General features: G+C 36.3%; 2 protein-coding genes across 2 annotated transcripts; both read left to right on the forward strand.

The window, feature by feature from the left end:
• Positions 1–276: 276 nt before the first annotated feature.
• LOC106166289 (uncharacterized) lies at positions 277–4,561 on the forward strand. The gene is made up of 6 exons (XM_013544795.2): positions 277–434; positions 1,136–1,287; positions 2,026–2,166; positions 2,516–2,635; positions 2,909–3,056; positions 3,647–4,561. The coding sequence occupies exons 1-6, from the start codon at positions 405–407 to the stop codon at positions 3,779–3,781; spliced, it is 726 nt and encodes a 241-aa protein (XP_013400249.2). The 5' UTR covers positions 277–404; the 3' UTR covers positions 3,782–4,561.
• Positions 4,562–7,980: 3,419 nt separating this feature from the next.
• LOC106166260 (uncharacterized) lies at positions 7,981–13,323 on the forward strand. The gene is made up of 6 exons (XM_013544751.3): positions 7,981–8,139; positions 8,892–9,130; positions 10,333–10,515; positions 11,216–11,338; positions 11,546–11,714; positions 12,141–13,323. The coding sequence occupies exons 2-6, from the start codon at positions 8,892–8,894 to the stop codon at positions 12,243–12,245; spliced, it is 819 nt and encodes a 272-aa protein (XP_013400205.2). The 5' UTR covers positions 7,981–8,139; the 3' UTR covers positions 12,246–13,323.
• The last annotated feature ends 155 nt before the right edge of the window (positions 13,324–13,478 follow it).

Raw genomic sequence — 13,478 nt, forward strand, 5'->3', positions numbered from 1 at the left:
GGCAAAATGATTTTACCTTATGTTGTAAGTATAGAGGCTGTCAAAAAAACGGCCACTTCGTACATTCGTGTTCACTTTTATCCCAAACCTTTACTGTATGTGTTTTTTCACTTCGAATCTGAAAAGCAACGTCAAAAGTATAAACATTTTGCACCGTATATCAAAGAAGATACATTAGCGAATACCAAAAAGTGATTGCGATTCACGTCGATGATTTAAGTAACGGAAATTCGATAAGCCCTGTAGCTCTCAATTCTAATCACGAAGCACTCTAAAAACACAGAGAAACCGATGGTGAGAAACAGGCTGTAAAACGAGAAGGCAGCGAGTCTTGAGTGTCAGGAAAAGAGATTGAATTTCCCTCTATGTGACCCCAGTAGCTGAATTACGTCGCCAGCTGGAATATGGGATCGAAACATAGGCGCTCCCTGACGGTAAGTGGTTTGACTTATAAAGTGGGTGTTATGCAAAACAATGCCTATTTAATTTGAAACGACTAATGTACATGTTTCAAATTCCAGTATAGAACTGAAGCCTGAACTTTTTTCTCGCGGCTACGTAACTTATTGAGTCATTCCTGCTTTGAGAATGTTTAGTCAAATGACATACGGCATGTGTTCAAATGAAATAAATCAAATTTCATTTCATTGAGCAAAAAACATGCCTGAGTAGGATTTGAAAATTAAGTGAAAAGTGATTTAATCATACACCAGTATTTTAACGAAAGAATGTCATCTCCAAATTAAATTTATAGACAATAGGCTTACTCCCCCCCCCCTCCGCCCCCAATCTCATTCAACACCCGGCCCTTGCTATGCGTGACTGGTCAGTAGTCGTAGCACCTTAACATACGTGTTACCTCGACCGCATCCGTCATAGAAACGCAACTGATGTACTAGCGCGCTGAACCGACACGTGGAAATTTTACGAAACCCCCACACTTTTTTATATATAATAAAAAAACGCATCTTTCCATGGAGCGTGAAGGGAGGTGGAGAAAATTTCTCTTGTCCCCTCTCCATTGTCACCCATCCTGGATCCGCTTGTAAACGTTTTGAAAAATAAATAAATAATAATAATAATTATTATTATTGTTGTTGTCATTTTTTATTGTCGAATTTTGTCATTTTTCCAGATGTTACTCGCGTTGTCTGTTATCATTGAACTGTCAGTCACTGTGGCAGGGGGAGAGTGGGAAATAGATGGCGCTGTGGTCAACATCAATGGCGCTTTTTTCGGTTTCACTTGTAGTGACATTGCTGCACCAGATGGACGTGCATACCCAGAGTACGTAACTCATTTGTCACAGACCTTAGGACTCTGTGTTGATTCCAAAGAAACGACAGCGACATTACCATAGGGTTATATTCTATTGAGAGATGTTTTGAACTTGAAATAAGCCCTACCAAAATGGTCGAACGTTACGTGATCCTGTCAATTTCATCCATCAAAGGCAGCTTGGAATCAACGAACGCTGTTCAACTGCAATAAACCCTGTTGTTACATATGTATTTGAAAGCATGTGGCGATTTAAATCAATCCGTTTTGATGTTTTCCAGCATATATTTATTAAAGTATCGCAAAAAGATGCCATATGCGGATGAATCTATAATGCGGACACATCTAAATACATGTGCATTTGATAACAAGCAATGCACATACTTTGGAAACCGCAAAGCGTAATGTACTTTAACTGTTGAGGCATTTTAGGCATATTGATTATTTTCTAAAAGTGGACCTGCAACAAATACAACTTATCTGTGATAAACAATTACTGTTTACCAAAAATGATAAAAGCCAGATGAATTTGACATCTAACTTGTAAAGTAAGAGAAGTACATATAGTCTTTTGCTTAACTTGGAAACTTTTTACCTAATGAGATTTCGGGCAAAGCATAATCGATTTTCTCTTTGTATGGTGTATTTGTAGTCATTTTAACGTTTGGTTTATTTGTCATTGTAATGTATGGCGTACTTGTAGTCATTGTATTGGGTATTTGTAACCATTGTATGGTGTAATTGTAGTCACTGTAAGACACCAGCACTGCTTCAAAAGACTGAACGACCGAAACCGACCACGCATGCGCCACCCGACACAACCCCAGTATACAATGCGAGCACATGGGATGAAGATTTAGACAAACAAAATGTTCAAGTAACAAACGGGTAGGTCGAAATTGAGTTTGTTAAAAGGCAGCCTTTATTGTACTAGGGCTAGTTGGTTTAAAAACCGTTTTCCTGAAAACAAGAAGAGTGACCTCTAAGGATATTATTTTACTTTAAGTTTGACTGAATATATTTAAATGGCATTTGTTGTTAATACGGTTAAATAAAGGGAACCCATTGCGTACATGCTTCTTAAGGTTCCTACCCTACCAAAGGCTTACCATTTTAAGTTTGTATATCTACTCGTTTGAGAAAGTCACGAATGATACAGCTTAGTCAAATTCCAGTGTGATTTACTTCTTAGTGCGAACAGACCGTATAAAGTCATGTTCAATCCAATCCGTTTCAGAGAGCGCGATTGCACCAGCTGGTGTTACTGGGTGGCACCCACGTGGGTCTGGGGTGAAGGTCATTGGTGGCCAGTGATAAAGACCAGCACTCCTCAGTTCCTGAAATATTGCTTTTGTTCGTAAGTAAACAAGTACATGCACTCCCACTTGCTGACGCACATTGCAGTGTTAAAGTGCGTATAATTCAGTAATTCATTAGCAATAGAAAACATCTGAATACAAAAGGGAATAAAAAGTACGTACAGAAGGCAACTTTTGAGGCATATCGGTTCTTTAGAACGTTGTTGTCATTACTAATTACTTATTAATTGATAAACTTTTTTATGAATACCTCCTTCCATCTGCTATTATGAAATACTGGTTATTATTACAACATTTTCTATACAATTCAGGCCCATCGACCAGAGTTGTACCCACTTCCTTCCCAATAACTTCCAAGACCCGTTCCGGTCTCCGGTGTCCGTGTGTTCTCGGTGTTCTACAGACTGGGCGTGGAGACGGGTCTGGGTGTGGGACGACGGTAACTGCGACGCACACCAGGTACGTTGTGTGTGCACAGTTTTTTTCTACGGTTTATTCTTCTGTGCAGGGTAACAAAATACATATACATATATAAAACGGAACACTGCAATTTTTTATTGTTTGATAAAGGTAAATTCGTAGCTCATGTGCCAAAGAAAAAACATGAAATGCCCCGGGCGAGACACAGAAATGGAGACTTTAGAAGATGGCGTGATACAACCAGAGAGAGAGAGAAACACAGTGTCGGTGGGCAAATGAAGATACCACCATTCATCTGAAGAATACAAGAAACGGGAATGATTCTTACTAAAACCCCATCTTCCTAAAATATAAACCTTTTAAAATAGTTTTTAATTCCACTCTTCTTTGCTTCATTCTTTAATGTTCTACACCTTAGATGTGATTTTTATATACATATATGAATATAATGGTACACGTACAAGTATAAACAACAAATATTATGTTCCTATACTTGTAGAAAATACAATCTACTGGAAACTGATCAGACACGAAATCCATGATATGAAAGGTGATAATTGTTGTAGGCTTATAAGGGTCAAGAAGGGAATGTGACACAAAACCCTATATGTAGATATTATATATTTCAGCGGTGGTTGAAGGTACCCTCTGGATGCTACTGTACCCTGCTACACGCGGAGTATTGTTTGTCTACAGATATACACTACCCCTGGGACTACAGGCTACCGAACCTGGAGACTACCGACGAAGACGAGGGATCCTAAATAGTACTATGTCATTGAAATAAAACAGGGGCGGATTGAGACCGTCTTCTGGGTCTTTCGGAAGATGGTCAGATTTTCAAGTTTACATTGACGGGTATCTAGTTTTTTCTGTCGGAAGACGGTCAGAAATGCATGATGGATTCAACAAAGATAAATTGGAAGATTGTCAGAAAAGAGCTCTGGATCCACCCCTGTAAAAGACTTGGTGACTTTTAAATACAGAAAAACATGATGGTGTATGTCATATTAGTAATTATTTTTTTACATTCTGTAGATCTAGGAAGGGACCTTCGGTAGCTTTTACAAAATGAAGTGGCGGGTTTCAGCCCATCTCATAAACAGGACACACCCTGTCCCCCCACCCCCCTCCACCCCCATACATATCCAAATATCCCAGCTCCACTGTTTTGCACGCAATTTTATTTGTAGGCGGGAGGGGGTTAGGGAAAATAGTTGAGGGTAAGAGGTCACACACATTCTTATAATAATAATAATAATAATAATAATAATAATAATTTAGATGTGCCAGTAGTCAATAAATATCTTTAAAAAAACAATATGCATTCCAAAATGAATAATAACACAGGACTGATGAATTTGAGAAAACGTAGCTTTCTCCGATTCTCATGTGTTTCCTACATTTTGAACGTCAAACCTTTTAACTTCTGAAAAAGTTTCAAGTTGACATTGGACAAGTGTCCAGTATTCTGTCGATTTTATATAACACCAGTGTAAAAGCCTAATGAATTCAAATAATAAAAATAATGGGTCCTAAAACTTGCCTCGTGCTTATTTTATGTTTCAATTCAAGCATGAGGGAAGGTGGTGAGTGAATTTACTTCATGCTGTCAATTTCACACTCGTTTTTTGTTTTGAAGCCAAGGCTGTGAGTATGATTGAAAATCGCACCAATCACACTTCTGCTATGTCAACAATCGCAGTTATTCACTAACGTTTTAGTGATAGTATTCACTTACTTTGGAGAAAAATATCAATGAAACAGCTACGTTTTGCTCTTGTCACAAGAGCATATTCAGGCTAAATGGAAGTTGAGTGTTGGTTTACCTGTGCACACTCCTCACTGAAGGGTAGTAATTGGCGGGATGACTGGGCTATACATGGGAGAGGGGGGGCAGATGGCATTCCTGGTCCCGATAACTCATTTGGTACACAGCACATACTACACTAATGCCCATTTAGAAGTAATGTTGCACGAGAATATAAAATACACATTTATGTAACGCACTGCATATGCAACAGGTCTACCATTGGATTTTTTTTAAGAGGGCTCACTTGTATTTGTGCTTTAGTGCCATCGGCTTTACCGATGGATAGCGCGTTAAATAACACGTTGTAAAAATGACTGGGATAATTTTATTTATTTATTTATTTATTTATTTATTTACACTCTTTAGCATTTAATTTATTTATCTACATATTATTTTACTTTCGAAAAGTGCATGCTTCAATTTCTTCACGTTAAAGCAATGGAAAAGGCTGCAGCCTAGTAAACCGTCCTGAATATTAAAAGACAGTTCCAACAAAACAAAACTATCAAATAAATTTCAACGAAACTTTAATTAATACTACACTATACAAAATCACCTTATTTTGGCATATGGGAGATTTGAGTTCAATCAAATTCATAAATTGAAATTACCTGTTATAACATTTAGGTGGAGTTCAGTGAAAAACTGAGGGTCTAAATGCGCAAAACAGCAATTAACCGTTTTATTTCATACATGGGATTCTTCCAGACTACGACACTCAGTTGGTAACTACATTTAAAACCAGGATGGGGCGATTTTCTTTACTTTTGATGTCACTCGAGAGCCTTTAAAGTTGTTTTAGAATTAATGCTTAACATTTACAAGATTTTCAATGCATTATGAATTCAGATAGACGTCTGTCTAGTCGAATTAGTATGGGAGTCGTATGTTGCAATTTTGACAATGATTTTGGAACTCAGTGTAAAAGGGATATTAAAAAAGCCATGGAAGAAAATAAACTTGATATTTGAACAATGTATTTGAGTCAATACTGTGAAGTAGTGTAATTGCAATTGCACAATTGTGTCATTGAAATCGAAGTCCAGTGCGTTTTCTTAAGTCTGGTTCTGATATTCTTTATGGGATATTCACCTTAAAACTGTTCTAAAGATACACCAACCGAGCTATAATTCTATGAGTGTTCATTTTACTTCCAAACTCCAACTTCTGAAGTTGATTTTCTTAAAAAAGAAACGTTTTTATATATTCAACTCACTTACCACATGTACATGGTGTTGCTCAATGCGACAAAATACTTGCACCATACTAAATAAATTTTGTTGAGCGGAGAAAATTGCTTTATCTAAGCAGTATTTGTGCATCGGCTCCTTTTAATAAAAAATACTTTACAAATTAAATTGAATATGTAAATATAAGCTGTGTTTTGTTCTGTCTTTATTCACTCTTTATGCTTATTTACAATACAGGCACATTAGGGCGTACACCGAGTGGTTGATGTGGGATCCCACAGGGTGAAATGTAATGGGAGCATATTCATTTTTAATGGAAGTTACGTGACTTTGAAACGGGTCAGTTCCATACTGTTCTAGTTGACATATTTGTTATTTCAATTTCTATTTTTTTATAACGACGGTAGTTTAAAAAAATAAAAGAAGTAAAAATCCACAAATTCGATTGTAAGGGTAAATAGGTATGGTCCTTCCTGGTCAAAATAGTATCAAGTATATTGCGCTCCCTGTGTAGAAATAATGTAAAATTATATATACATATACTATTGGTGGTGATACAAAGTGTGATTTTTTAAAGTTGATTATCGTTGTTTATAAGAGTGCTGCTAATATTTATACCCAATGCTATTATAGAATGGCATTATAGAATGACATTGGTAGGTTTTCGATTAGTTTTCTGTCCCTCACTCTCTCTCCAATTGAATTTTATCAGTGTATACGTAATCAAGGTGTACGTCGTTTTCTTTTCCTATCTCGTAAACATTGTTTTACCCTTTACTAATTACTACTCATTTTATTTATTCAAAATCACAGAAAGAGTAAATATATTCAAGAAGACTACTAACAGAGGGTAGGATCGGCAAATATATGCATCATAACGACATGCTATTTCAGATTAGTTTTAATTGCTTCCTTATTGGCCGTTTTAAGAGCATTCAATATGGCTACCATTTATGGATAGTTTAATATATAGCCACATTAAGAAAATAATTTGTCATGACTTTTCTATAAAGTTGCATTCACTTTCACTTCCGTGATTTTTGTATCAAATTTGTGGAGTTTTGTGGTCACCTCTTTAAGGACACGATGTTTTTTCTTATCCACAACTTTAAACCAATTATGTGACTATGAATAGAATTCTATTTAAAATTGAGTACTGAAATGCCCAGATTACTAAGGGAAAAAAGGGGGGAGGGGTTACATTGACCCCGGCCTCCTTTTCTCGTGAAAGGAAATCTTTTGAAACCAAAACAAAGTGTGATATTTGGGATATTTTGCAGTATGGAACATATGGAACATACCTTTGTAGCCCTTGCAAAATGTCCTCGTTTTTTTTCTTTTTTGAAAGAGCAGGAGGTGATCAGTTTATAGCCATGTTAATACGTTTTGACTATTAAAATAACCTCTTTCTTCAAACCATTTTAATCTCTTTTGATACATAGATATTACTTCATACTCATATTCATAGCCATATTTCTCTAATGATTTTGGAAACAGCCCAATCACACTGGTATATTTTGTATACTATATCTTGCGTATTTAATGTATATAATACATATATTACAACGATGCTTTATTACAACTGTAACGTTAATGGTACTCTGTATCATCGTCATGTGACAAATTTATGCAAAATCTTATTTCAGTGGGTAAATATAAATGGCTTACATTTATAACAGATAAACATGTTTTCGTTTATTTGTTTGTTTCTTTGTTTGGTTCCTTGTTTTCAAATTAACTATGATTTTTTCATTTGCTTTTTTTTTTTTTTGTTTTGTTTATTTAAATATCTATTTTCGTGCATATCCCACCTGTGCAGCTTTCGAACTAATATCAACCCACGTTCATATAAACTAAAAGTCCTTCCTCATCTTAAATTTATGCAGATTAAATTCGAATTACATAGGCTTATTTTCAATAAAGTTCACGCAAGGAAAGCCAAGCCGGCCATTAGTGGCTTCAAATATATTTATTTAATTTGGCAATGTGGGTGCTGCTATTGCGCCCCGATGAATAATGTTTGTCACGGTCTTCTTATAAATATACGTCTTCATCGTAAAGAAATCTCAAACACCACTGCTGGTAGACTTCATCAAGAAAGACACAAAAAAACGTCAAGGTAAGTAAGCACATGTTTGAGATATCAAAATTTCAAGGTATTTAATCTAAAGCGAAATGTTGGCACCATAGGGTTTTTAGAAGCAAACAGAATTAGATGGTTGTTAATTTGAAATAACAATACCCGATTGCGACATGGAAAATTAACAGAATTAGGAAATTCATCAAGCTGTCTGATTTAGTATAATTGGAATGAAATTGGTATGGATGGTTTAAAGGAAACCTGCGGTTTTATTTCTGAAAAATGCTGCATGTGTAAGTACCGAAATTCAATGTTAAAAATCTTACCAATGTCAATCTTACCGGCGTCAAACTTAATTTCATTTAATAAGCATCAGCAGCATTAAGGAGAATAAATTTCTGTTCTGGGCATGTCTTTTCCACTCAGTATTATAGATGTATTGTGACAGTTTGAATTGGAACAATGTAGCTTAATATCACAACGTTAACATGGAGGACAAAAAATTCTGATTTATATTTACGCAAATCCTTCCATAATATTCTACTGTCGTCACGCTTTGGAGATACACGTGAAGAGAAATTGTTTAGGAAAATTTTTTTCAATAAAGAAAATGCATTTTTATAGAAAAACTTTAAGTTAATGTTTACTATACAGTATATAGTCCTAGCCTGTCATTATATATACATCACAGAGTTATGTGTTGTTTGGGCACTAGATTCTATTACAACAGAGCTGTTATTAACACGTCTCAAGGAGGACGTTATTAGTAAAAAAATACTTTCACATTTCAGATGAGACACAGCTTCATCTTCTCAGCGTTTCTCCTTTTCCTGTGTGTTACGTACGTGACAAGTATGGGCATTGCCGGTGCAAGGGCAAAACAGAAGAGAGAGAGCTCTACTACAGATCTTGAGGGTGATTTAGACGGCAAGAAATTTGACCTGCCAAAAGATGATGAAACTATTACCTGTGGTTATTCCGAAAACCAAAGAACGGACCCCGATGGAAACGAATACCCAGGATATAGTCAGTGAGTTTGGAAACATACAAATCTGATCTTGAGCGGGTGCGCGCGCTCGTGTTTGTGCATGTGCTTCTGTGAATGAGTTTTTAAGCATGCGTGTGTATCTCTTTTGTGAATGTATTTTAAAATGATTATCTTTCCTTTTGTGTGTGTGTGTGTGTGTGTGTGTGTGTGTGTTTGTGTGTGTGTGTGTGCAAGCGGTTCTGTGTATAAATATGAACACATGTGAGTGAGGATTTGTGTTTGTAATTGTGTGCGTGTAGATGCATGACCATGTGACAGCTTGGTTGTGCTGATATGACTTGGCGACGTTATTGGACAAAGATACGTTTACAACTTTTTCATAGTAGTAATGCGTTTATCCTCACATTCGTCTAGGGACATACATTCAATTTTAAAAAATATTTTCATACCTGTAGGTAAGGTAAACCTTACCGACATACTGTATAATCATTTTCACATAAAAACAATGAAACAAAAACTCTCTCCGGCTTTAAGGCTGGATAACAACGAATCAACTTATTGCATATGTTTTTTAAACAATAAGCAATAAGGAAATACAATGATTAAACCAAAAGATGCAGCCCTATTTACAAATTAACATTGCCACCAACTCATTTTGGATCACACGGTTCTAACTGTAATAGATATGTACTTTTAAGTGTCTCTTAAAGAAAGAAGTGTGAGCAACGTTTATACTTAACATCATATACACTACAGCACTCTCAGCTATCGATAAAATCAGTATTGAAAGCCTCAGTGGCTTCACGTCAGTGTGTCTTAGCGTCTTTTAATGGCGTCGTTGTGAGCATAATCAGTTGAATGCAGGAAGTGAAGCGTTTATGAATAATCGCAGCACACAAACATTGCGACAATTAACACGCACGTGTTTGGAATACCGCGCAGTGATATTACAGTTGAGCTACATCTAGCTTTGATCTTCTTATACCATCACTATTCGAAACAAACGTCTTACTTTTTAAAAGTTGCTGAAGTCTTTGCAAATGAGATTTACATGAACGCAATTATTGAAATAACACAATTAACCTTAAGAATTGTTGACCGTTTTTATATACAGCGTACCTGAATTTACAGTTCCCTAAAGATACACGGTAATTTTATTAAAATGAATACCAGAACAGTGCAACGCCTTAAAAACATCCACAAGCCACAGGTTGAGTTGTTTGTTCACATTTATTTCCACCCAGGTGCGGTGCAAGAGCAGCACAGGCCGGCGAGAAGCTGGGTAATCCCGGCGGGAGTGGTGTCTCTGCCCAAAGTGGCGGTATAGGCGCTGCCAGTGCAGGGGACGACGAACCGGACCCCGAAGATCCAAACCAACCCCCCTCAGAGGGTGCCGGGAGAAAGAAGAGAGAGACCGTTCACGGAGGGTGAGTTTTTGCCTCTTAGTGGTTTTAAGGTGTTCATATTTGTATCCTGAATATGCAAGTGTTTAAAGGGATAATAACTCTTCGTTTTGGCCAAAAAATGAATTTTCCTGGAGTAAACAACAATTTTCCCATGCTTACCAATGGTTAATGAATCCATTTTTACATTCAAAGTTAGTCCCTGGTTTTTTTCTAAAAAGTTTGGTTTTTTTGTTAAAATCTCTTAAGAGATTATAACAGAGTATAGCCATCAATGGAGGTCACGTGATCTGAAGACAAGCTCAGATATCAGAATAATAGCTATAACTGCTGTTTTCGTCGTAAAACAGAATATATTATATTTCTATGAGTTATTCACAATGTTTTTATTGTGAAATATAGATTTCATACGAAGAGTTATTATCCCTTTAAATATACAAATATATTCGCCATTTGCTTTGTATAAACCTGTACTTACAAAACCAAATGATAGCATTTGCGTCCATAATCTGTCACAAATTTCTGTATAGAAAAACGACCAGCTAAAATACAGTTGTCACCTTTGCAGAAAAGCATAAATGAAATTGAAAAAAAAAATGCCCCTGTTACAAATGAAAAATGAAATATGATATATATATAGATATCAGTATAGTATTTTTGTTATTCACTGTACGACGTTGGATTCTAAAGCAAACTTCACTGACTTGCTGTTTACATCTCGCAGGACTTCGGAATGTAACGAGACTTGCTTCTGGGTGCAGCCGTACTGGGTTGTATGGAGAAGTGCTTGGTGGCCCGTCGTCCAGGCGCCAAAATTCAAACAGTGGCTGAAGTACTGCTTTTGCTCGTAAGTAATATTATTCTTCTTCAGGACTTATTTAAAAAAGTAAAATAATATAACCAGACCCAGCTACACGTATATATATATATATATATATATATATATATAATTTGAACTTGTTACACATGGTCATCTAAGCTGATAAGCATACACGTACTAATCAAACTTACTCAATTGATAACATTTCTCCAAATCTGTCATCTTCATTTTCAGTTCACTGAACCAGAGTTGCACCCACTTTATCGAGGGAAGCCAAGCGCTGCCCGGCCCCTGGTGGATGCCCACTGTTAGGACGGCTTATTGCTCCAAGTGCACGACAGAATGGGGCTGGAGACACATCTGGGTCTGGTGGCGGTGCAAACCCATTCGTATCTGGCTGCAGGTAAGACTGAATGAATGAATGGTGTGTTAAGAAGAAAGATACAGTGGGCAAAATTCACCCTTCTTTAAGTATGCAAGATTGCATGGTAATGCAAAAAATATCTTTAATCACTGCGCCTCTCCTCAAGCATTTGCATCGTTCCTTGTGCTCCACTTTTTTTCTCAAAGAGAGAGAGAGAGAGAGAGAGAGAGAACAAAGAGAGATTAAACCTACAAAGGGAAGCCGTAAACACGTCAATTTTGTCATTTTCCAAACATCTTAATAGAGGTCAATTGGTTTTACCCTGTAGATGGTTGTTTTCAAATTAATAGCTATTTGAACAATGGTCTTTTAGCATTCATCATTAAAATGATACTGATGGTAATAATGATGAAGCAGATGATGACAATGATGATGATGACTTCCTCTTATGTTCTCATTTTTCAGATACCAGTTGGCTGTTGCTGCGGCCTGAAAGGAATCCACTATTGCCCAACGCTCGCGCAGCCAACCGATTTCAAACCGCCTGTTGGTCCCTATTTGCCAGTATAAACCATGATGAAAAAGTGAAGGCATCGGATAATGTTATTCCTTTCGAACTTTTCTCGGTTAGATGCACTTAAGCGTTTGAGAACTTGGTTTACAAAATGGCTTTTCGGGTCTCGTGAGACCAACCCACTTTAACTTGCACTGAACAGGAACAGGTTCGAGTATAAATTGGTTATAAGACAATTATACAGAAGACAAATTAAACTCTTTCGGTGCCAGAGGTTCTTTCATTGCCCAGAACCATCCAAAATGATATGCTAATTGAACAGCGCGCCTTCACCTAATGTAAAATAACGTTTAACAAAAGCAAACTTTTCAAGTTGGTCAAATTTGATAAATGTCTGAAAAGTTTCAAATGATTTAAAGGATATAGATTTATATGTGGCTCTTACAAAGGTCTTCTGGATAGTGACCAAAACTGGTCAGGGTTTCTGAAGTGCCATGGTGCCAGTTTGGGAATCGCTTTTATTAGACGATTGAGAGTTTTACGTTTAACGGAAAAGCGTAAAGGCCTTCATGTAATTGTCGAAGGATTTGAAAGGAATTTACTCAAGTTAACAGACACCAGTGCATAAAATATAGTCAACTTACAATTAAGTTTTAATAGTTATAAAGGGATCTGCATAACAGAAACGACGACCTAGATTTAAGTTTTCAGTACACGAGAAACATTTTTACAATCATGTTAACTTGCAATAGTGATTTGCATTTATACATGTATGTACTAGAGTAATTATTTTCTTTCGACTTTTCTTAAATTATTCTTATGTTTAAAGAGCTACGGATCAAAAGTTTTGATGCGTATAATGTCTTGTTAGCATTTGATAAGAATCGTATTTTGAAAACGGAATACGGATTTATCTGATAAGATTAAATGGAAATTTTAGTACTATGTTGTTCTCACGTGTCATGTTTTTTTGATAGAAGTAAAAACAACAGCAACGTATGTTGGAAAGCTATTAAGTTGTTTGCAACTGTATATACTTGAAAATTGAGCAAAGCGTACAACGAGCCAATCCAATAACTTGTTACTCTCGCTCCAGCGAAATGCCACATGAATAATAAATGTTTACAATGGCAATTATTGTCTAAATTCTTTGATGACTTTCTGAAATTAATAAATTGAAATCATCCAAAAAGAAAGTCCCTTAATAAGGTACGTGCGCCAAAAGCATTGGCGTTTTTATACATAGTTTTAGTAGAAATATATAGATGCATTTAAAACTCAACTAATCA

The sequence above is a fragment of the Lingula anatina genome, chromosome 7 (genome assembly GCF_051362555.1).
Source record: "Lingula anatina isolate TDL-2025a chromosome 7, LinAna3.0, whole genome shotgun sequence".
NCBI lineage: Eukaryota > Metazoa > Brachiopoda > Lingulata > Lingulida > Lingulidae > Lingula > Lingula anatina.